The 25,744-nt window shown below is 42.9% G+C and overlaps 1 protein-coding gene and 1 long non-coding RNA gene across 4 annotated transcripts in view; one reads left to right on the plus strand and one right to left on the minus strand.

Moving 5' to 3' along the window:
* Nucleotides 1-8: 8 nt before the first annotated feature.
* LOC118539499 (uncharacterized) lies at nucleotides 9-25,097 on the minus strand. Its single transcript, XR_004919202.2, has 4 exons — nucleotides 24,703-25,097; nucleotides 12,446-12,838; nucleotides 8,362-8,490; nucleotides 9-531 (listed from the first exon to the last, which is right to left on the minus strand). It is a non-coding gene; the product is annotated as an uncharacterized LOC118539499 (long non-coding RNA).
* ANKRD29 (ankyrin repeat domain 29) overlaps nucleotides 24,330-25,744 on the plus strand; it is a 57,256-nt gene continuing 55,841 nt past the window's right edge. Inside the window, exon 1 of one of the 3 annotated variants that reach the window (XM_036098142.2) lies at nucleotides 24,330-24,467. In XM_036098142.2, the coding sequence (XP_035954035.1) occupies nucleotides 24,447-24,467 (21 nt within the window). In that variant the 5' untranslated portion in view covers nucleotides 24,330-24,446. The remainder of the gene's footprint in view (nucleotides 24,468-25,744) is intronic. The other 2 variants (XM_078060504.1, XM_036098141.2) reach the window with 2 other exon arrangements.

Raw genomic sequence — 25,744 nt, forward strand, 5'->3', positions numbered from 1 at the left:
AAGAGATTTTGAAAATTATACAATGGAATGTTCAAGAGTGGATAGATGGGATGGAGAGAAGGGAATTTTTGTTTATATTCTTCTTTTTGCTTGTCTGTATTTTTTTTTCATTTTTCCAATAATAAGCTTGTATTGCTTTGCCCTAATAAGAACTTTCATATTTTAATAAATCAACCGAATAAATGCCCAGTACTACCTGGACTGGTCCAGCCCAAGGTAGTATGGTCCTACCGTAGTTGACAAAAGAAGACAGAAAGTGAGAGAGTTTGCATCCTTTTATGAAGTCCTTCCAGACACAAGATTATTTGAAGGAAAATATCCAACAAATGACTAAGATTCCAAAATTATTTTATTAACATGCAAATGTAAAGCAAAATTTAAACTGAAGGAGCTGTTCTCCAGCCAGCCAGGAACTCTCCCACGATGCCAGCCCATTTCACTGAGATGTTCTGCCGTCAGAATCCTCAGCATCAGAACTGACCAACCGTGGATTCAAATCAAGGCTTCTTCCTCACAGAACCTCACATTTTGCTGTAAAAGCCAACAATGAAGAGCATGACTTGCAAATTTTCTTTATTGTACAGGGACAGCAGTTCTCCTTGATCTTTTATTACATTCCTTAGTCAAAAGATACATATCATTGACTTTACATTGTCAGTCACACTGTTTAAAAATAACTTTGTAACATCAGAATACAAGTGCCTTTGCCCCCTGAGAAGAGCTTTGAGTATGACCAAATAAAAACTGCATATCTGAAATTCATATTTGTTAGTTATCTTTCTAAAGATTATGTATCCGGGGTGCCTGGGAGGCCCAGTTGGTTAAGTGTCTGCCTTCGGCTCAGGTCATGATCTTAGGGTCCTGGGATGAGTCCCACCTGGGGAAATTCCTGCTCAGCGGGGTGTCTCCCTCTCCCTCAGCTTCTGCCCCTCCCCCTGCTTGTGCACGTGCTCTCTCTCTCTCCCTCTCCCTGTCAAATAAATTTAAAAAATCTTTAAAAAAAAAGATTATGTATCCAAAATGAACATCTCAGGAGCACCTACCCTCACAGTCCCAGATATCAGAGATATGATGAGATTAATGACACTTTGGTTGGGGGAGGGGAGAGAGGGTGCTCTGGAGTTTAAATGAAGGCATATACGAGCAAAGGGCTTGTAAACACGAAAGCAGCAGATTTAAGGCACACTTGTGTTTTTACGGCAAGATGGGGCTGTTCTGTTCTAATGGGGAAAGATGATGCTTGAGGAAATTAAAAGTCTTGTTCATGTTTTAAGAAAAGTAGGACTAGGATGCCTGGGTGGCTCAGTTGGTTACGCGTCTGCCTTCGGCTCAGGTCATGATCCCAGGGTCCTGGGATCAAGCCCCGTGTCGGGTTCCCTGCTCAGTGGGGCGTCTGCTTCTCCCTCTCCCTCTCTCCCCTCTCATGCTCTCTCTCTCCCTCACTTACTCTCTCTCTCAAATAAATAAATAAAATCAGAAAGAAAGCAAGGAAGAAAGGAAGGAAGGAAGGAAAGAAAGAAAGTAGAAATAATGAGCAGGACATAGGACTGCTGATGCCCAGTTCCAGCTCCTAGGAGGACTCTGGGAGGACAGAGGAAAAAGCTCCCAGGGGAGGCCCGTGTGAGGTGTGAAGGCTACAGAAGGCTGGTACACAAGGGGAGCCGCTGGGTTACTTAGTCCTACAGGGGTGGGTGCGACAGACATGCACAGTTGGTTATGAACAAACCCAAACGAACACAAGTGAATTTGGGGTTTGGCTGGCCTCCCAATACTTCAGAAGTGATTCATGCATAGTTACGTCCTTCAGATTTTAAGATGGAAATGCAACTCACCATACCACTGTTGAAAAGAATTTCCCCAGAGTCAAGAACCTAAACATGCAAGGGTGATAAACTCACCGTGTCTTGCAAGGACGTAATCAAACTCAGTCATGTTCCTTTAGCACAGGGATGAGCCTAACATCAGATTCAGGCTGATGCTCCCATAAGCAAAGCATAAGTTTTCTCCTTCTCCTTCCTTTTACCCGCCTCCCCGCCCAATGTGGCAACTTTGTCCTTCTGTCCTCCCAAGCCCTTCTGGGAATATGAACTGGGATCAGAAATCTTGGATCGTCCTTATTATTGCCATTCTTCTTTGAAGTGTATTGTTAAATACAACAACTTGCCTTTGGCTCAGCTTAAGGAGCAGGTTGCAGTTTTCCTTTTCATCATCACTTCATAGAGAAAACAGTGTTGTTGTTCTAGGCCAATAGTGGTGTATGTATTGCCAATAGCAATGAAAAGAATACAAACAAAGCAGAAAAACAAAGGCATTTCTTACTTCTTGTACTACCACACACCTGGTGAGGCCTCCCCCTTAAAAGCCAGAGGCAACTAGATAATAAAGAAAGTTCTGCCATCCAACTGGTTAGCTTCATTGCAAACCCTAAGATAGAAAGTATCTTTTGGAACCCAACTATCCCATCATTAAAAAAAAAAAAAATTACAGGGCGCCTGGGTGGCTCAGTTAGTTAAGCGACTGCCTTCAGCTCAGGTCATGATCCTGGAGTCCCTGGATCGAGGCCTGCATCAGGCTCCTTGCTCAGCAGGGAGTCTGCTTCTCCCTCTGACCCTCCCCCCTCTCATGTGCTCTCTCTCTCTCATTCTCTCTCTCAGATAAATAAAATCTTTTAAAAAAAATTACATATATATGTAGATGTGTCTGTGTGCATGCACGTGCATGTGTGTGTGCCCTTCTATTGTGCTTCTCTCATGACCTCCTGCTTTGAAAGAATTTCACTAACTGTATTTCTGTTATTTTTACTTTTCTTTGTATTTTTATTTTTAATTGAAGTACCGTTGACATACAACATTATATAGTTTCAGGTGTACAAAATACTGATTTGACAACTACATACATTATGAAATGCTCAGCACAGTAAGTATTGTTGGGGTGCCTGGGTGGCTCAGTCTGTTAAGCGTCTGCCTTCGGCTCAGATCATGATCCCAGGGTCCTGGGATCGAGCCCCGCATCAGGCTCCCTGCTTAGTGGGGAGTCTGCTTCTCCCTCTCCCACTCCCCCTGCTTGTGTTCCCTCTCTCGCTGTGTCTCTCTCTGTCAAAATAAATATATAAAATCTTTAAAAAAAAGTAAGTATTGTTACCATCTGTCACCATATAAAATTATGAAAACATCATTGACAGCATTTCCTATGCTGTACCGCTGCCCATTTTTATTTGTAGATAAGAAGCCAAGGTTAAGGGAGTGGCCCACGTCTCCATTACCATGAAATGGTCTCCAGAACCCAGCTGTCTGCCGGCATAGGATTCCAGCACATCTCACCCCCACTGCCCTTCACTGTGGGCCTGCCCGCTCCAGGCCTGTAGATCTAAGAGCTCCTTGGAAAACAGTCATGCTCCCTTGGCACATGGCTGGTGTCTGGCTCATCTTCGGAGCTCAGAATCCCCAGCGTTAAGCAAACCAGAGTAGAAATCTCAGTATCCAGTTTTTCTGCTCACTGCAGGCAGAGTCCAGCTTTGGTTGGAGCCCTAACACTGGTACCTCCCATTAGGGCACTCCCTGGTAGTTAGTTCTGCCAAAGACCCTATGAAGAATTCACATTCCAATCGCATGAATTTCCTCTCCAGCCCTTGCTTCACACACTCCAGTTTGGCCTTTATGTGAAATATGCAGTTGGGCAGAGCCAGTAATTTTATACATTTGTTATTAAGGAAGATGCCTTCTTTCCACCCCAGGTGTATGTTATTACAAGCAGTAGTGCTAGGATAAAAGAACTAGTACCTCCTCTTTATAATGAAATTTGTTCCTACCAGCCCAGAGCTAACCCTGAGAGGTAAGCAGGAAACCATCATTCATATTTGATGATGAATAAAAATAAGCTAGTGGGTAATTAAACCATCTTACTCAGACTTAGTGAAGATTTAAGGAATGGAAACTTCATTCTCTTGACATGAAGTTTAGCAATTTATCTGGCAGAGATTTTGAGTGAAAATCAGAAAGTAGACTCTACATACTCTCTTGGATCATTTTTACGTTGCTCACCCTATGTTTTAGGATTTGAATAGTCTCTATGACGGCAAGAAATATCACTACTGGCAAGTTTAAAATATGTCACCAGCTAGTGTTTGACCTCACTACACTTTGCTTCTGTGTTCAAAATACATCATTTCAGAGACGTGCATTTGGTTAGAATTTGCCTAATAGACACAGTAAATGAGCTATTTAACAATACAGAAGGAAAATGCTTAAGGACAAAGGCTAATCCAAGGATTTTTCTTTTTCTTTGTGTCTTTTTTTTTTTTTTAAGATTTTATTTATTTATTTGACAGAAAGAGACACAGCGAGAGCAGGAACACAAGCAGGGGGAGTCGGACAGGGAGAAGCAGGCTTCCCGCAGAGCAGGGAGCCCGATGTGGGACTCGATCCCAGGACCCCGGGATCATGACCTGAGCCGACGGCAGACGCTTAACGACTGAGCCACCCAGGCGCCCCTCTTTGTGTCTTTTAAGATCTCTATAGAAGGGCCTCATATAGAGCAGCAGGTTGATAAATATTTGTCACAATTCTGATTGAATTCATTTCACATGAGCCCTAGAACATAGGTCTAATAAACAATTTTTAAACCAAATCTCTGGTCACTTAATACTTCTTTAAAAAGATTTATTTATTGATTTTAGCGAGAGAGAGGGCACAAGTGGGAAGGGCAGAGGGAGAGAGAATCTCAAGCAGACTCCTGCTGAGCGCAGAGCCAGATGCGGGGCTCGATCTCATGACCCTGAGGTCACAACCTGAGCTGAAACCAAGAGTCGGTCGCTTAACCGACTGTGCCACCCAGGTGCCCCATCTGATCACTTAATTCTTTTTAGCAATCCTCTTAATGCTGGGCATTTCACAGAACAAATGGAGTGTGAACTTCAATACTTACTTCTTAAGAAGGCAATGTGAATCCAACCTGCTCATTTCTGTAAAGGTTTACTGTAGATTTGTACAGTATCTAGTTTTGTTTATGGGACTTACCAGTTACTTCCTAATCTCATGCAGTGTTTTTCATAGAAGTAAATTCCAAAGAGGATTCCGAGAATGGCTAGATAGCCAGGCCTATAAAACAACTGGAAAATATGAGTAAACTACATGTATAGCCCTGAGGAGGTAGGAGGAGATGCGAGAGGGACAGAGTCAGTGGTATGTAAATAATATGAAGAGATGGAGACAAGAAATATCAAAGAGTCATGAGGACTATCAACATAATCTAGCCTGTTGTGATGGAAACGACTAGCTTCCTACCAAGGATTGGTGCTCCCCTTCCATAGTGTAGAGTCATTCTGAGAAGGGGCCCCTGCTCTAGGAATACATTTCTCATGCTACATGCATCTAAGTGGGGTCATATGGCGGATTCTGAGCCAATGAAAAGTGAGGATAAACGGCACATCAAAACCTCTTGTGTGATTTTTTTATGTTTTATCTCTTCCTGCCTAGAGGCAAAGGACTCCAAGGCCCTAGAAGATGGAAATCCACAACATGGAAAGAGCCTGTGTCCCCTCTGGAAGGTTGCACTCCACACACCTGCACTGGATTGTTATGTAAATAAGAAATAGACTTTCATTAGACTAAGCCACCAAGGTTGGGGGGATTATCTGTTAAAGTAGTTAGTATTATCTTAACTAGTACCTTTCATTGAATTATTATTGTTGTAATATTTTTACTATATAAGGGAGCAAAAAGAACACCCTCATGATCAAGTGTTCAATGAGAAATTAGAAGCTAGCCCAAGCCCTAAAACCAAGCTATTACTTGAGCCATGCATCTTGACAAACCTCCAGTTTTCTCGCCTCACAACCTAAGAAAGATTATTGTTTTATTTTAAAGTTATGTTGGGATATTGAAGTGGGTTTATTTGGGTTTAGCTGGACTAATAATATTAGGCACTTGTTTTGCTGAGCTGTTGTTTGCTGCTTGTGCTTTTCTATGCTTAACGTTCTTTAAAGTATTTTCCTATTGACTTTGAAGGACAAAGTCCTTTTAGCTATTAAAATAATAGCTAAAGGCGCCTGGGTGGCTCAGTCGTTAAGCATCTGCCTTCGGCTCAGGTCATGGTCTCAGGGTCCTGGGATCAAGCCCCACGTCGGGCTCCCTGCTCAGCAGGAAGCCTGCTTCTCCCTCTCCCACTCCCCCTGCTTGTGTTCCCTCTCTCTCTGTCTCTCTCTCTCTGTGTCAAATAAATAAATAAAATCTTTTAAAAAATAAAATAAAATAAAATAATAGCTAAAAAATAATATCAGATCCTGAGAGGACAAAGCATCAGGCCAAAGAGGATCATTCTAAGCCTTAAAACTGAATAGAATTTGCCCTGCTAGGTTTCAGATATGCTTGGGACCCATGAGCCTTTTTCTCCCGTCCAATTTCTCCCTTTTAGAATAGGAATGTCTATCCTATGTTTGTTCTACCACTGTACTTTAGAAGCAGATAACTTGTTGTCTGAGTTCACAGATGGAAAAGAGTTTACCCCCGATGAATCATATGCCCCATCTCATCCATTCCTAATATAGATGAGATTTTGGGCTTACAGTTGATGCTGGAATGAGATAAGACTTTGGGGAGTATTGGGATGGGGTGAATGTATTTTCATGTGAGAGGACAAAAGGGAAGACTGTTATTGGTTAAACTGTGTCCTCCCCCAAAATTCATAGGTTGAAGTCTTAAGCCCCAGCACCTCAGAATGTGGAAATGGGGTCATTGCAGACATAATTAGCTAAGATGATGTCCTACTGGGGTAAAATGACCCCTTAATCCAATATTACTCATATCCTCATAAAAGAGAGAAAGCTGGACACAGACACACACGGGAAGAACACCCTATGAACATGAAATTAGAGATCAGATGATGTATCTTTCAGCCAACGTGTGCCAAAGTTGACCGGCAAACCACCAGAAACAGACAAAGGCATGGAACAGATTCTTTCTCCCATCCTTCAGACAGAAGCAACCCTGCTGACCCCTTGATTTCAGTGTCTAGTCTCCAGAACTCTAAGGCAATGTCCTTTGTTTAAGCCAAGAGAATAATAATATCAGGTCTATTACCATGAAACTACCCATTAACAAAATCTCTTAAAAATGTTCATTAATCAGGGGCGCCTGGGTGGCTCAGTCGTTAAGCGTCTGCCTTCGGCTCGGGTCATGATCCCAGGGTCCTGAGATCGAGCCCCGCATCGGGCTCCCTGCTCCGCGGGAGGCCTGCTTCTTCCTCTCCCACTCCCCCTGCTTGTGTTCCCTCTCTTGCTGTCTCTCTCTCTGTCAAATAAATAAAATCTTAAAAAAAAAAAATGTTCATTAATCAAATAAACTATGTAAGTAGGTAGTAGGTGTATTTTTTAAAATCCCACTGCCTATACATCCTTAATTCTCTTTTCTCACCTCCTCAACACAAATACATATAGAAAAGTAGATCTTCCACTTAAGATACAAGTCATTCAAAATCTATGCAGTGGAACAATACGAACTATGCCCTTTTCTTGGCCAGTGCATTTCCATCAGTGACAACACCAGTTTGTCTAGCATCCCACAGAGAAGGTTTTTGTGAAATTATCTAGCATAGGGCTTAATCCAAAGGTGCTTAAGAATCATGAATTCACTTTTCCCTTTCCTTTCCCCTGTCAGACTGGAAAACATGGATTTCTCATTGACTGTTCTCTTTCCGTTATGGTCAAATGATGCTGGGGCATCTGGGTGGCTCAGTGGGTTAAGCGTCTGCCTTCAGCTCAGGTCATGATCCCAGGGTCCTGGGGTCGAGCCCCGCATCAGGCTACTTGCTCAGCAGGGAGCCTGCTTCTCCCTCTCCCTCTGCAGCTCCCCCTGCTTATGCGCTCTCTCTCTTTCTCTCTCTGTCAAATAAATAAGTAAAATCTTAAAACTAAATAAATAAATAAATGACGCTGGTTATCATTAGCCTGAGTTCACCCATTCATCCACCCTCTAGCTATCTCCACCTTGTCCAGACCACTCTCAACCACGGCAAGGTCAACTTCCCAGCTGTTCTCTCTGCCTGCAGTCTCTCTCACTTACAACCTATCTTGCATAGTAATGGAAGACCAGCATTATATGCCAGATCAAGGCGTTATCACAACTTCCTACCATATCAATCCCAGTTCTGCTGCTCCACAGCCTCTGGACTTGGCTTTATCCTCTTAAGTATACTTACTTGTCCCTACTCCTTGGTACCCATCTTGTTCTCATGATCAGGGCTGCTCCCTCATGTCAGATAAGATCCCAAATTCTACCCATTTCATTTCCTAAGTAGTTCTCAGGTTGGTCACCTCCATCCATTCCCATGGCCCCAGCCTTAATTTGGGATCACATTATTTCACACCTGAATTTGCAGAATCTTCCAAGTCCCTCCAGTCATGCCCTCATCCAATCCATCCTCCACGCCACTGCTCTGGGGATTTTTCTAGAGCGGAGTCGTCGAATATGGTAGCCAAGAGCCACATGTGGCTATCTAAATTCAAATTAAAAAATTAAAAATTTAGTTCCTCAGTCACACTGGCTGCCATTTCAAGTGCTCAGCAGCCGCATCTGGTTAGCAGTTATCACACTGAACGGAGGAGATTATAGAACACTTTCGTCATCTGGGCAGTGCCATTTCTAAGATGTGAATGTGATCGTGTGTCTACTCTGCTCAACATCACTTAATATTTCTTAGTGCTTAGGATAAAAATCTGAACTCCTTAGTAGAGTGGTTTATAAGTTGGCCTTAGCTTTCTTTTCTGCCCTATCTCCTTCACCTGCCTGCACGGTACCTTATTCTCCAGGCTACTCAAATGATTTCCTATTCCTGAGTGTGTCTCCATGCCTTTGCTCATGGCTATATCTTCTGTCAGGACTGCCCTTCCCCATCTTAACAACCTAACTCCAATTAACTCTTCAAAATTCACCTCGGGCATCACCTTATTTGGCAGGCTTTCCCTACTGCGAACTCTTCTGTTCCTCTCCCAGCCAGCCACGCCTGTCCCTGCGCTTGCACGCTGTATTATTCATGCCCCTATTGTAGCATTTAGACCTGCCTACTTATTAGACTGTGGGATTTGGGGAGGCAGGCACCAGGTTTAGTTCATTTTTATCCCCAGAGTCTAAGCAGAGTGTCTGGAATACAAGTTGGTGCTAGAATCGAATCTCTGTTTTTTCTTCTGGTTCTTCAGTATCTCATATCTGGGATAATTTGCGGCTCCCGATGCCATCACATTCCTCACCATTCAGCACAACTACTCAGCTGCCATCCCTTCCCAAAGCAGCTGAATGTAGCACCATGGATAGATTGTAGATTACTAACGAAAGGAGAACCAGGCAGATGCTGACAAATTGTCTTGCGAGGCATCTGCTTTCTCAAAAGAAGGACAAAGACTCAAGTTCGAGAAAGTTTAATCACCTTTCTTTAAGTGGCTGATTTCCCGTGTTCTCTGCATTCACGAAGCCAGGTTCTTCGACCCCTGAGAGGAGGATCAGTAGAATCAGACAGTGTAGTCAAGTCTACATGCGCAGACTTGGATTATTAACGGATTATTATGACTCTTAGACCATGTCTCTGTGTTGAAAGCCTCATCAGAACAAGGCATAACTAAAAGTTTGAAATTCTTTACTTCTTGATATTCTATATGGCACAATTTGGCACTTCGTTGTATTCTGTCTTACATTGTTTGCAACATTGTTACATTACTATTACTATTTGTATTCTCCAACTCTGTTACAAGGACCCCGAATGCAAGAAAAATGTATCTTCCATACCACTTTGCATAGTGATAATGGTTTGATAGGTGCTTGATAGATATTTATGAATTGATCAGCTGGCTTGGGTGATCTAATCTGGTGAGGTTTTATAGCCCTACAAGTCATTAAGAGCATCCCCAAATACCAGTGCCATCTTACAAAGCTCTAGAATGTGAGCTGGATTTTCCAAGTAACTTAATTCTGTCTTATTAAGAAAAACAGATTTTACATTTATATAATTTCAAAAAAATTTTTTAATTTTATGATGGACCATTACATTAGTGGCCCTCAATGAACCATGCCTCTGAGAATTCCTGCCCTTGTGTTGCTCCTTCCCACACTGAGTCTGCGTTTGGTCATGTGACTTGCTTTGGCAAATGAGACATTAGCAAGTGTGATGCAAACAGAGATTTGAAAAGCACTTGTCATCTTAGAATTCTCCCTCTTGGATCCCAGATTCCATGCCACAGGGAAGTCCAACTGCCCTGCTGGAGAAAGGAGGGATGTAGAAAGAGATCCTGTGAGACCATGCAAGGCACGTTGTGAAGCTAGCTTAGTTATTACAGCCCATCAGATAACGGCACCTGCATAAGAGACCCCAGGCAAGACCGGCAGAACTGCCCAGCTGATCCCAGCCCAGACTGCTGAACCATGAATAAAGCAATACAGATCCTCCTTGACTTACAACGTGACTGCATCCCAATAAACCCATCATAAATTGAAAGTATCATAAGTCTAAAAGGCATTTAATATACTTAAACTACTGAACACCACAGCTTAGCCTAGCCTACCTCAAACGTGCTCAGAACATTTACATTAGCCAATAGTTGGGCAAAATCAGCTGACACAGAGCCTGTTTTATAATAAAGCATTGAATAGCTCATGTAATTTATTGAATGCTGTACTGAAAGTAAGAAACAGAATGGTTGTCCAGAACGGTTGCGAGTGTATCAGTTGTTTACCCACACGATGGTGTGGCTGACTAGGCAGATGCAGCTGTCACTGCCCAGCATCACGTGGGAGGATGGTACCTGCACATTGCTAGCCCTGGAAAAGATCAAAATTCAAAATTCCAAGTGCAGGTCCTACTGAATGCATATCACTTTCACACCATCATAAAGTCAAAAAATCACAAGTCAAAACATTTTAAGTCAGGGACCGTCTGTAGTTGTTTTAAGCCACTGGATTTTAAGGTGATCTATTAGGCATCAACAAACAACAACAATACCCAGAATCTTGTCTCTTCTTATTCATCAATATGACTGATAAATATCACCTACTATTTGCATGTTCCATTCTTAAATGCCTTGAGTGAGCGTTAGAAGTGAAATACAGAAAACACTCTTCCCAATTAGGGTGAGGAAGTTTTTACTTCAAGACACTTCTAAGAAATTGAGATTTTAGAAAGTGACTTTTGTATTTCGAATATTTTTCTATGAAGTTAATGTCTTTAAGATAAATTAAGTCAATCTCTTCTTACTTTTTCTTTTCTGGCTCTTGCTCATGGGTAAGTATCTAGGGAAAAGAAAAATTTGATCTCGTGAGTTTCATGCCCTGTTTTTCGCTCTTGCCAAAATTCTCTGTCAACTTCATTCCAAGTCAAAAAAAGAAAAAAAAGTTCTTGTGAATATGCCTTCTGCCACGGCATCAAGAACAGTGCCAGAAAGAACAATTCTATAAAAATAGATTTCTGCATTCTGTATCTATGTGAATCCACACAGTTAGATACTCTTTTTGTAGCTATCTTATGAGTCATAGTTTTCCTCTGAAAGCAACTTTTTGACCATTTGTGATCCTCCTTTGCAAGCATAGCCTTAGCCTCATTTTTTTTCCCCTCAGCTTGGTGTTATATTTTATATTTCTTTCTTTCATTCTTTATGTACTTTTTATAGGTTGGTCTTTGAAGGAAGCTTTCCCCCTTATCTCTCGGGTGGGGAAAGTGTGGTTTACCTTGAAACAAAGAGTTTCTTTAAAAATTATCATCAAGCATTGGAAATTCCACTAACATGATAAGCAAAAAGGAAAAAAAATGGAAAGAAACAGCAACAAAAACTGGTTTTTCAGTTGTTGAGATGGCTGCAGAGTGGTCAAGCCTTGTTTAAATCAGTGCTGCTCAAACTGTGGTCTGTGGATCAGTGCCATTCCACGAACTGTTTGTAATGAAAAAGTACAAAAATTGAGAGTGTTTATAAACTTTTTAGCAATTTGATATTGCCATGACATCCAACTATGCAATCATTTTTCTTATAACCCAGTTTTATTGTACATTATGAAATATTGGTCAACAATGGATTAAAAATTTTTTTAATGGTCTTTCTTCACAGATAGCTAAAGATGCACTAGTCTAAATGACCTCTCCAAATGACCTTACAAACTAATGCCTAAAACAGTGCAGGACCCAGAGTGGGCAGTCAAAAAACATTTGTTGATTGGTTGATTGTTACTTGATGGATAATTTCTAAGCCTCTGATTCTCCAATATTATGTTGTCTTTACCCTTCTCTCAACTGTACATACAACAAATATAAAGAGTCAAATTTTCACAATCTTTTTTAAAAGGGCATGAAACAACCTGCCTAATTCTCTTCGCTTAGTATGAGTAATAATTGCACCCAGGTTTAGAGAACTCAAAAGAAATGACACATAGCTGAAGTTAAAATTAGCTTTCACTTATTCTATAATAGTACCTACCCGATTTAGCCGCCTTTGAGCAGAGAGATGAGTGTAAGGTGTTGAACTCAATGTAAGGACTAAATCCATGACTCATTCGTTCTGGTGACGAACTGCATCATTGGGTTATATCAGGTGAAACCCACTCCTTACACTTAGAACAGGAAGTCAGACTCCTTGAAGTTAGGTAGGTTCGCAATTGCTCTCTACCCTAGAGAACATTTAGGAGCTCAGCCTTCGGATTAAGGAGGCCTGGATGTGTAGCAGGTATTACATCCTGAATTCCTTTCCTGTGGCCGGTCAGCCTCAGGGCAGTCTTGCTGCTGGCTTTGCAGTCCCATTAATTGGGCTATTGCCTTTTTCCTGTGTGGTTTTAGGCCAGCCAGTTTGTCTTTATGTGTTTGGATCCCTCATCTGGAAAACAAAAACGAAACGAGGACAAGGACATCATAAAGGTTAAAGGACACAATGTATGTGAACACGTCTGCTGCAGGGTTGGAATGAGCCCCAGCTGGTGCTCATTATCATTGCCCTTCACCTTGTCCCTGCTCCCTGACCAAGCTTCTACCATGCAGTGTACTAGCATTAAACCCGTAGGCGGTAGAGTTACAGACATGGGGTTAAGTCCCAGGTCCCCCATCTACTACCTTCTGTGACCTTGTGACTTTGGGAAAATTAAATAACCTCTCTCGGTCTCAGTTTCTTCATCTGAAAAACTTTACCCTTGGTGTGAGCTTTGTGAATGTTGAATGAAGTCATCATTATAAAGGGTCCAATGCAATGCCAGCTCATAGTATGCCTCCAATTATCTAGCTATTGTTATTTTTATGCCCTGTTTTAGAAATAGTCTTGACGCATTGTGTCTGAATTTCTGTCCAGGGTCCTTCCTGGGATCTTGGTTTCTCAGAACCTGGAAACCTTCCTTGCTCTTGCCATCAAATGCCAATCCTGAGCAATTGCATTTCTGCTTCTACCTGCTGCCCCACTTTTTACCTTGCCAGAGCCCCAGGGTCTTAGAGGGCCTTTTCAGGACTTCTGTAGAAGCTCTCACTGCCCTAAGATCCTCTAGTTAGCTGGTCTACCTTGCACACCACCTACTCTCTTCCCCCAGCCCTGCAGGACACTGTACCAGCCTCCAGGCTTCTTCGCTTTCTGTAGAGAGCTCGATGGATCCCAACCCCTCAGTGAGCCTGACTAGCCCCAGGAATGAGCCAGAGTAGACTCTGGACCACCTGCTGAGCCCCAGCTCTGACAGGACTTACTATGGAAAAACTCAGGGCATTGATCCCATCCTGGGCTGGGCATATCACTGTGGTATTATAATGCTGGTACCAGATGAAAGGCAGATGTTCTAAGAACAATTTTGTCTAGAAATTGTGTTTGATTGTGACTCTTCCCAGTGCTTTTGCTTACATTTCTCCTTCTAATGAAATCACTTGGACTTCTCCCCCATACCCTTCCACTTTCTGCTTGTGGTTCCTTCTTCTGCCCCATTTCATTTGTTGTGGGAACTGAGAATCCTACACCTACACAAAATGCCCCAAACCTGGAAGTGTTTGAATGAAGGGCTGTGATCTAAGCTTAGCTTGATCTGCACCTCTTGGGGAGTGGGGAGTGGGAGGGGACATTGTGTGTACAAGGACAAGGTCCCTCATTCAACGTCATAATTCCAGAGCACCCACACACACACACACATTCACACATATACATACATGGAGCACCAGCTAATTTAAAATACATACAAACACACAAAAAGATGGAGTCACAGACACTTAGCAGTAATTTTCAGGACCCTCAGGTTTTTTCCAGCCCCATGTTGGGACCAGTGATGATAGGTCTTTGGGGGGTGGGTGGGGAGGCTCTGTTTTCAGTGAAGCCCTGATGGTGGCCCTCATGCGACAATAGGATAATGCCCTTTATTGTTGCCGGTTCAGTGGCCTCCCTTACAAACTAGTAGCACGTGCCTTAGATTCCTGAATAAAAGAACCACACAAACATAGACTCCAAATCTCATGAAAGAAAAGAGCAGCAGAAGCTTTGGTTCTATATCTGAGAAGCTTGTGGATCCTCAGATAATCTGTGACCATTCATTCATTCATTCATTCAAAAATATTCAGTGAGTACCTACTATGTGCTAGGCCTGGACATGACATGACTGGGAAGAGAATGAGGCAAACACAGTTTCTGATTCCATGTGGCTCCCGCTGTAATGTTCAGTCTCACTGAAGTTCCTGTAAGCCATCCCACCTCTCAGCTGTAAGAAGCCCACCAGGAACCCTCGCTGAAATAATGAACCTCCTGCCACACTTGAGATTTGCACAATTTTTAAGATACAGTTGGGCACATGACATCTAATGGCCAAACAAGGGCCCCCAAAGCCAAATGTGAATAAAAACATTATATTCTGCATTTTCAACTGTGGAGGGAAGGAATCTGTTTTTCTTCACAAACAAAATTAAATTTGAAGTCCATTCTCACTCCCATGTAAGGCTGTGAGAGAATGTCCATAGCATGGGAGCTTTCTAGTCCATTTTCCCTACGGACTGAACTCAGCTTTTTTTGGCTTCTCTTAATGGCTTTGGTGCAATTAAAGATTAAGTGAAACAAGTGCCAACTTTGCAAATAATTTGGAACTAAGTCTGTGTGTATGTGTCTGCTACACTTTTGCCCTTTATGGGTTTAGCAAGTGGGTAATAAAATGTAAGGAGTCAGCGTAGGTACATTAAAAGAGAATGCTCTCACACGGCCCCTCCTCAACCCCAGTGGAATGCTAAAAGCAGCTCCAGTTAGGATGCACCTCTTCTGGGCGCATCCATAATAGAAGCGTTTATTCCCCAGGGCCAGATCAGTGAGAGGGTACTTTCCAATCATTAACCCAACTGTCTTTAAATAAATGTTAGATGCCGAGGAAGCTGGGAGAGACACAATCATGCTAAGCTTCCAAATGAAAATCCAACACTTCAGGCAAAAATCTAGGCATCTGGCTAGGAGGTGAAAGCTGCGGGGCTGGCTTTTCTACCACAGTGCTTGGTCCACTGAGTCACAGATGAGGCTCCCAGAAATCCTGCCATGTAGAGCTCACGGTTCACCACGAATTTTAACCCACGCAACTGCAAGTATTTGATGGAACTGTGCCAAAGGCAACTGGCCCCCAAGAAAGCATCGTCAAACCCTATCGTGGAAGTGAGGGAAACCTAACATTTTGTTACATCACTACAATGAATAATAAATGCAAAATTACTAGAGTATACCAAAAAGCAAAGTATAAAAAAGGCCTGGGTGGCTCTTGGTTTCTCAGGGGAAAGTGGGGCCATTTTGCAAAGTTCCTCTACATCAGCATGGCCCTCCTCTCTTTGGGGAAAAGAAGTACAGTGGAATCTTCATACAAAGACAAGCCAGGACCAGGACTCCAAGCGCCACTTGACCTGAGACAACATTCAGATGCCTCACGCAGAAGGAGAGAGAGCTCGCTTCAGCAAGCATGCAGAGCCAACTTTATTAATTCATCAATGAACACTAGAAAAATTTTAGCAAATGAGATCCCAAAGAACATTCTTTTCAGAAAATATGATAAAGAAGAATAGATTGTCAAAGGAGGAATCTCTTAAGAAATGGATTCAGAGGAAATATAGTTAAATCAACAGCATTATCTACAATATACTAATTACAATGAAAAGACCCTGCAAAGTAGATACAGCATACCAATAGCATCCCTGGCATCCTTTAATATCAGACTCAACATTTTTTTTAAAGATTTATTTACTTATTTTAGAGGGAGGGAGAGAGAGAGAGAGAGAGAGAGCGAGTGAGCAGGAGGGAGGGGCAGAAGAAGGGGGAGAGCGCCCCAAGGAGACTCCGAGCTAAGTCCAGAGCCCAATGCAGGGCTTGATTTCAAGACCGAGATCACTACCTGAGCTGAAACCAAGAGTTAGTCATTTAACCAACTGAGCACCCAGGCACCCCCAGACTCAACCTTTTAAAAATTATTTTCACCAGTAAGAATGGCATTAATTTTTCCCTTTTTTTATTAAGGTATAATTGACATAACATTATATTAAGTTCAGGTGTTCAATGTCATGAATCAATATTTGTATATATTGCAAAATGATTACCACATCTGTCCAGTTAACCTTCATCACCATACATAGTTACAAATCTTTTTTCTCCTGATGAGAACTTTGAAGATCCACTTTCCTAAGTACTTTCAAATATGCAGTACAGTATTATTAACTAGAGCCACCACACGGTACATTACATCCCCATGACTTATTCATTTTATAACTGGAAATTTGTACCTTTTGACCTACCTCACCCATTTTACCCACCCCCACTGCAGGCAACCACCAATCGGTTCTCTGTGTCTATGAGCTTGGGTGTTGCTTGTTTGGTTTGGTTTGGTTGGTTTTTAGATTTCGCATATAAGTGGGATCATACAGTATTTATCTTTTCCTGCCCTCAAGCTTCATTCATGTTGTTACAAATGGCAGGATTTCATTCTTCTTTATGGATGAGTAATAGTCCAGTGCGTGTGTATGTGTGTTTGTGTGTGTGTGTGTGTCATATTTTCCTTATCCATTCACCCATTGATGGACATTTAGGTGGTCTCCATGTCTTGGCTATTATAAATAATGCTGCAATGAACATGGGGGTGCATGTATGTTTCCAACTTAGTGTTTTGATTTCCTTCAGATGAATACCAGAAGTGGAATTGCTGGAGCATATGGTAGTTCTATTTTTAATTTTTTGATGAACCACCATATTGTTTTTCACAGCGGCTTCTCCAATTTACATTCCCACCAACAGTGTGCAAGGGTTATCTTTTTTCCACATCCTTGCTAACACTTATTATTTCTTGTCTTTTTGATCATAGCCATTCTAATAGGTGTGAAGTGATATCTCCTTGTGGTTTTCACTTGCATTTCCCTGATGATTAGTGATGTTGAGCATCTTCTCATGTACTTGTTGGCCATCTCTATGTCTTTGGAAAAATGTCTATTCAGATATTCAGCCCATTTTTTAACCAGATTATTTGGTTTTTGCTTTGAGTTGCATGAGTTCTTTATATATTTTGGATATTAATGGATTAATGGATAATTCTTTCTGTTTATTCTCCCTTCTCCTAGTCTCCATGTCAAATAAGACAAGCTAAAGGGTTCTGTTATAATCATCATTCAATTTAGAGTAACAATGCACCACAATGTTCAAAAGTCACTTTGTTTTTTTGCAGTTTGGTTTTTATTGTTGTCACTACTGATGGTGTCATTCTAATTTCCCTTGGTCTTCTCCGAAACACACCCAGCTCAATCCCAGGACAAGCACCATGGTCTTAGGCACATCCCACCTGGATGTGTTGGGACAAAAATTGTGTACTTATGTCTTGGAGTAATTCTGCTTTTCCCTTCCTGGGGTTCATAAGCAAAAAGTTCAAGAACATAAAATTCATAAAGCCAACTATGGGCAGTACTTGGGGTCCACAAATATTCCCTCTGCCCCACTGTGTAACAATGTCTCCCTCCTCCTGATGACCAAGGTCAATTACCTTGATCACTGCCAAGATGGTGACTCATCTTTTCACCTGCTGCCCCTATACACATGTGCCCATCATGCCAGCACTGGGGAGGCCAATGATAGAGGATGGTTGATGTCAACTGGTTAAGTCATTTTGTCTATTTGGTCATTTAGCACCTCTCTTATGGTGAATGCTCTTCACTGAGAATTAGGATGCAATACAAAACTCTTCACATTTTCTGCCTACTCCAATACGTTCACCACAGGCCTCTACCCCAGAGCTTCTTCTCCCCCATCTTCCAATCTAACTCCTTCCTAGGACCTGAGCACAGGTCAAGCCGTTCTCCTCTGCCCATGAGTCATATATAGTCTAACCTTTTGCCACTTCTCTCCATACAAAGTGGATGACCACATCTTCCAGCTGAAGTTCTGTTTTTCCAACCACCATCAAGTCTTAAGTGGGACTGTTGTGCAGCCACCATCCATTTTCAGCTTACACCCATATCCATCCCCCCATTGTAACAGGAAAGCCACTAACCAAGCCCCAGCTCTTCCCTTCTCCATCGGGTTGTCTAAGGGCTTGCCACAAAGAGCAAGTGCGAACTGGAAGAGAGGTGCTGGTGACCTGCTCATGCAGGCTTGCTTGTGCCCTCTGACCCTGCTCAGACTTGACCCCAGAGAGGCCACTCCCTTCTCATGGTGGACTGTTTCTGGGTCCACCAACCTTATGACAGAACCTAGTTCAGAATGGGAAGTTCTGGCCATGTGGCCACTTGATGTCCACGGTCAAGCACTCTGTCTATCAGGGCTCCATAGCATCCTGCCATGGGTTCTTCCTGGGCTCTATCTACCCCCTGGCTGTGTGGGTAGTCTCCCATTTAAGTTCATGTCAGGCTTCCGAACTATTATAAGAGGAGAGTTCTAATTCCTAGTTCTACCGTTGTTTACATGATTTAACCTCACACTTAAGCTAACTCTGCTCCAGGTACCCGCTGGAGAATAAACCTCAAACTGAGCCACTTGATGACTCAAGGAGAACGGTACTTATACAGGACCACCCAAGTGTCAGGAATCCACCTATTCTCCTGAAAGCCAGCCCAGCAGATGTTGTCCATAAACTGCACTATTTTGAGTTTTCCTGAAGTCCTTTCATGTTAGGTTGTCAGTTTACATAAAGGAATGTCCCCAAAACAGCTCCATGAAATTCACCGATGCATTTGCCATTAAGATGTTATTGAGGAACAGAAAGTTAAAAATAGAACTACCCTATGATCCAGTAATTGCACTACTAGGTATTTACCCAAAGGATACAAAAATACAGATTCAAAGGGGTTTATGCACCCTTATGTTTGTAGCAGCAATGTCCACAATAGCCAAACTGTGGAAAGAGCCCAGGTGTCCATCAACTGATGAATAGATAAAGAAGATGTGGTATATATACACAATGGAATATTACTCAGCCATCAAAAAAATGAAATCTTGCCATTTGCAATGAGGTGGATGGAGTTAGAGTATATTATGCTAAGCAAAACAAGTCAGTCAAAGGAAGACAAATACCATACGATTTCACTCACATATGGAATTTAAGAAACAAAACAGATGAACATAGGGGGAGGGGGAAAGAGAGAGAGAGAGAGAAGGAGGGAAACAAACCATAAGAGGCTCTTAAAGATAGAGAACAAACTGAGGGTTGCTAGAGGATGGTGGGTGGGGGGATGGACTAGATGGGGGATGGGCATTAACGAGGGCACTTGTTATGATGAGCACTGGGTGTTATACGTAAGTGACAAATCACTGAATTCTACTCCTGGAACCAATATTGCACTATGTTAACTAACTAGAATTTAAATAAAAATTTGAAGAAAAAAAAAGATTATTGAGGAAACTGTGCATTGTTCTATATGGTTTCATTTTCCTCTACTATAGCGGGCCTTCTGTCATGCAACCAGAGAGTTTTGATCTTAGGGACACTGGTGATCCTGTCCCTCTCCTGCATTGGTTGCTAAAAAGCTTAGAGCCAAGTGTGTGTCCTTCCTGCTTCCATTTTTATGTTTTCCCTCATTCATGGCTTTCTATTATCTTTCCTATTTTCAATTTTCTCCATCCCATTTTTAAATTTTTTATTTTATTTTTACCATTCTATTCTATATATTTATTTAAGAGAATTTGAATATTGTCTGGCAGGAGTATAAAAAAGCAAACAGAGCTTACTGCATATAAAGTCTGCTTACACAGAATCATTGAGAGCTTTGAGAAAAATCTCAAATAATAATTTAACCAGCCTGAATGGAAGTATAAAATTGGCATAGCATTTCTGAAAAGGAATTTGTACTTAGGTATTAGCAGCTTTCACAATTATTTCATATGTTATGGCTCTGGAATTCCAGAAATGTGTCCTAAGGAAATAATAAGAAATGTGGATAAAACTTAGGTACAAAATAATTATTAGCACTATTTTTAATAACAAAAACTAAAAGGAATTTATACCAAGAGAAAGGTCACAACAGGAGAAAAGACTTAAAGGTGTTATAATAGGAGAAAGGCTAAATAAACCACACTATAGCCAATTTTAAATGCAAGATTTTCAAAGACTTTTTAATGCCAGAGGATAATGCCCACATGATTATGTTTAATAATTTTTTAAAAAGCAGAGTACACATAATTCCAGTTATGTTACTACGTGCTTAAGAAAAGATCAGGGGTGTATTTAACCCCGATGACTCTGGGAAATTGTATTACAGGTCATTGTTGTCTTTTGCTTTTTTCTCTTCTTTTTGTATTCTGGATTGATAATCAGAAAAAAAATTCATCTGACTAGGCTAAAGTTTCCACCTCAAGAAATTTATTGAGTAGACAGGCAAGGATATTGTCTATCAACGGCAAAAATCAAAATCTATGTCTATCACTTGGATTTAGTTATAGGTTGGGATATTGCCTATCAACAGCAGAGAAAATGCCTATCAAAAGTAATCAGAATCTATGTGTATCATTTGGACACATTGCTCCAGCCCCTTCTCACAATTCCCTGTCAGCAATTCATATACTTTGAGGAATATTATCTGTAACCTTAAGGTTGTAAAATGCAGAACCGGAAACTTCATTCCGACATTTACTCAAATATTTGCATACAAACCCAGTAAGACAGCATGGTGGAAAGAGGAGTTCTATTCCCTTTGCCTGGGTTCAAATACCACTTTCCTACTTCCAGTCCTTGTGATCATGAATAAGTTTTGCATCCACCCTGAGTCTCAATTTCATCATCAATAATAGCTTTCACAGGAGGTTGGAATAAGAATAAATCAGTGACACATTCAAAATGCTAGCAAATAATGAGCATTAATCAATGTGGGTGAAGTTCCTGACCCCCTGTCCCCCACCCCTTGTCTCCATTCTCACCCTGTATCAGAATACTTGCAACAGAAAGTGGCTTACAATCCTAAAAACAAACAAACAACAAAACAATATATGGGCACACAGGCATGTCTATACTACATGACATAATGATGTCATCAGATGCTTGCATCTACTTATAATGGTTTTACAGAATATAATATTAAACGTTTTTCTCATTTACATTTGGCATTTCAAAATAAGGACTAAGTATATTGGGCATAAATATATATCACGAAGGCATATATATGAAAATGCACATACCTAATATGATATATATGCCATGGGTGGAGACTAATAAAAGTGTATTGATGACTCAAAAAAAAAAAAAAACCCAAAACCAAAACAAAACAACAACAACAAAAGAAAGTGTCTTACACAGCAAGAAGTCCAGGGGCAGGGCAGCCCCCTTTTGTCAACATAGACCTTAGTGACACCATCTGTTTGCCCTGCTACCCTCAGGGAATAGCTTCCCTCATGGTCACAAGGTGGCTGCAGCATTCCAGGCATCATATCCATACAGGACAGTGCCCCAAGGAAGAGAGGACCTTCTCCAGGGTATCTCTCTTGGAAGTAAGGAAATCTTTCTTAGCAGCCCCCAGCACACCTCCTCTCATGTCTCAGAGGTCAGGATTTGTCACATGCCCACACCTAACCCAGGCACTACCACCAGCTTAGATCAGAGAGCTTTGGACAGAAAAGGAGGCTGGGCTCCCCTGAAGCATATCGTAAGATGGAGTCTGGTAGATGCCTGAGCAAAATTAGTGTTCTAATAGGGAAAAGGAAAGGGGTCATGGATGCTGGGGCACATTATTAATTTCACGTATTAGGCCTGTTAAGTTTTGGAGGGGGCCTCTTTCGATGGAGTCGCCTGGTGGTGATTATGAGGGTATTGTTCTGCTTGGGGGCTTTATTGTGAAAATGAACTTAGCGAGGCGTGTGAGCTGATCTACAGGCACATTCTTTCCTGTGACTTCGACAAGAATCCCATCAGCAGCCAGGCCAGGGACTCACTGCCAAAACCAGCTTCGAGCAGCAAGTGTGGTAGTGGAAAGGAAACAGGCTTTGGAGCCAGACAGACTTCATGAAAGGTCTAGCGCTATCACTCATTAGCAAATTACTTCATCGCTCAGAATCTTAGTTGTTCCAGCTGTGCAATGGGCATAATAGCTACCCCACAGACAGGACTCAAAATACATTCTCTTCCCTCCTTTTGCTTAACAAAACTATTAAAGCAAAACCTCCTGTGCTCACTCTTACATAATAGTGCTGCATGGCAACTTCAAAACTGTCTCATCCATAAACACCTAAGGCAGGGAAAAGTTTCGAGTCTTTCTTGATTTAAAAACTTGAAATTTTCTATCAAATTTTGGAATATTTTTATTTTAAAATTAAGCAGAAAGCGGGGCACCTGGGTGGCTCAGTCGGTTAAGCGGCCAACTCTTGGTTTCAGCTCAGGTCATGATCTCAGGGTGGTGAGATGGTGCCCCACGTTGGGCTCCGTGCTCAGTGCAGTGTCTGCTTGAGATTCTCTGCCTCTACTTCTCCCTCTGCCCCTACCCCTGCTTGTGCACTCTTTCTCTCTTTCTCAAATAAATAAATAAAATATTTAAAACAAATTAAGCACAAAGTAATATGATTTATCTATAACAGATAAACATTTTATTTCATCCTGAACTTTTGTTTTATTTTTCTACTTTTGAATTAAATGTTCATTACCAATTGAACTGAGAAGAGAGAAAGAGGCACAGAGGTGAGGGGAGAATGAGTAGATGCTTACAGTGTGAGCATGTGAGACATCTACTTTTACTTTAGCATTTGAATTTTCTAAAAAGGCTATTATTGCCTTTTATACTTTAAAAACAATATTTTTTAAAAGGTTTTATTTATTTATTTGACAGACAGAAACACAGCTAAAGAGGGAATACAAGCAGGGGGAGTGGGAGAAGGAGAAGCAGGCCTCCCACTGAGCAGGGAGCCCCATGTGGGGCTTGATCCCAGGACCCTGGGATCATAACCTGAGCTGAAGGCAGACGCTTAAGGACTGAACCACCCAGGCGCCCCTAAAAATAATATATTTTTTAACTTAAAAAAGTGTGATTCTTCCGCTTTTACTTCCCCCAAACCAACCCTGGGCAAGCAGCAAGGCAGTATGCATGAGGGAGTGAACAGCTCCTGAGATACTCCAGCTGTTCAGCAAAAGGCCCAAAAGGAACGGCGACTGGTGTAACCAAAAGGAGGGGGCCATGAGTAACATTCCCAATTTTGCCCTTCACCTTCAAAAAGGAAAATACCACATATCACTCATTCAATCAAAAGGCTTGTTTCCCAGCTCTTTCCCAGGAGGAAAACAAAACAAAAAACACATTATTAGAAAAGAAAAGGAAGAGAAAGAAAAGAAAACCTAAAACGACAGAAATAAAAATGAAAACTATTTGGAAGGGTGGTGGGAGGATGGGTGAATTTTTTTCTCCTGTTTCATCTACATCATCAATGTCTGCTGTAATGAAGGTTGGGAGTCCTCTGATGCAGACCATGCTCTTTTGGAAGATGTGTGAGGTGTGGGATGGGGGTAGGTGTGTAGTGTGTATACGGGGATGTGAGTGTGGGAGTATTACGTGTAAATCTGTGTGTGTGTATGTGTAACAGGAATGCGGATGTGCATGGAATGTGTGTACGAGAAAGCGTGGGTGCGTGCTGGGGAGTGTGGACCGCTTGTGTGTGGAACGTGAAGAATGTGCGCAGTGTGGCGTGTACCCTGGTGTGTGTGAGACTGCGGATGTGGATGTGCGAGCAGTGCGGCGTGTTGGTGTGTGCGTGCAGAGTGCGCGCGGTGCCAGCGGAGTAGAGCGTGTGCGGGCTGGGGGCGGGGCGGGCGCGGGCAGGTGCGTGCGCCCCGCGCAGCCGGCCCTCGCCCCAGCGCCCCCGGCGGCCCCGCCTCCGCCCCCGCGCCCGCCCCGCCCCCGGTGGTCCCGACCCCGCCCTCCCCGCGTGGCCCCATCTGAGGCTGGAGCGCGCGGCGCGGGAGGCCTCCCCACTGCGGAACCCGGCGGGGAGGGGAGGGCGGCCTGGGGCGGGCGCCCCGCGCCGGAAGCGTGCCGGTCGCGCTGGGGTGGCCGCGGACATGTGGAGGATGTCCTTCAAGGTGAGCGCCGCGGGCTCCGGGAGGGAATGCCGGGCCGGGCGGCAGACATGCGGCGGCGGGCCCGCACCTGCGGAGCTCCCGGGGTCGCCGCCGCCGGCGCCGCGGGGCCCGCAGGGTGGAGTGAGCGCTGCCCTGGGTGCTGGCGGGGGACGGGAGGAAGCGACCGGGCTGGGATGGCTCCTGTGGTTTGTGGTTTGGTTGTGTGGGCTTTGCTTGAAAGGCTTTCGGTACTTACGGCCGCAGGTCCGGGGAGCCCGCCGCGGGGCGAAGGGGCGGCGGGGACTGTCGCCGGGGTAACGGGCGGGGGCGGGGCGGGGAAGAAGCCCGCGGTCTGCGCTGTCCTGCGGCCGCGCCCCGGGAGAGACCCGGGCTGCGGCACCGATTCCCGATTCTGCGTCCTCGTTTCGGAATGCTAGCGGCACCACTGTCGCCTCCTCTCCAGAGCACTTTTCGGACGCCGAAGCTGAGTGCCCCAGCAGAGTGCAGCTGCAGCTGATTACCAGGCTGCAGGGTCCAAAGGAGTCTTGTCTTAAAAGAGTTTAAAGTCATCCCATTGAATCCTCACATTTCAGTATGAAAGTGATGATCCTTGATTTGCCTCTATTGGAAGGTCTTAATACAAATAATTAAAATGTATTGAGCACTTAAAATGTGCCTGACTCTGAGCCAAGGGCATCTGGGCGCATCTTCTGAATCCTCGGGAAGATCCATGAAATGGTACGTTCGTGTGTGTGTCTCCTTTTTTTTAATTTTTTATTTTTTTAAAGCAAGAAGACTAAAACATGGTGGAGTTAAGTAATTCATCACGGTCTTGCAGCCAGTACGTGAATGGTGTTAACATTGAAACCCTAATGTGTCTGGCTTCCGTCTCTTACAGTAGCTCATGTAAACAGAGGGATGATATGTTGAGATTTGCATGTTAGAAAGATCTCTGGCCACAGTTTGGAGAAGGCAGTGGAACTGGGGTCATCTTGTTAAGTGGTAGGGACTAGGGAACAGGGGTCTGGAATGGAAGGAAGTAAACAAATGTGAGTGACTTAAAAAATTTTTAATCTATGGAATTCTGTAACTGATGTTATTCCCTGAGTTAGGGAAGGCTAGAGAGGTAAAGATATAATGTTTGTTTGGGACATGTAAAGTTTAAGGATGGATGGAAGTCCAGGTAGAGATGTTGATTAGACAGATCTACAAACTGGGAACCCCGGGAGTATAGTCTAGGCGGGAGATAGAGATGAGATGTAGGAGTGAGCAGTGTTAAGTGGTAATTAAACCCATGA

The sequence above is a fragment of the Halichoerus grypus genome, chromosome 13 (assembly GCF_964656455.1).
Source record: "Halichoerus grypus chromosome 13, mHalGry1.hap1.1, whole genome shotgun sequence".
NCBI classification, from domain to species: domain Eukaryota; kingdom Metazoa; phylum Chordata; class Mammalia; order Carnivora; family Phocidae; genus Halichoerus; species Halichoerus grypus.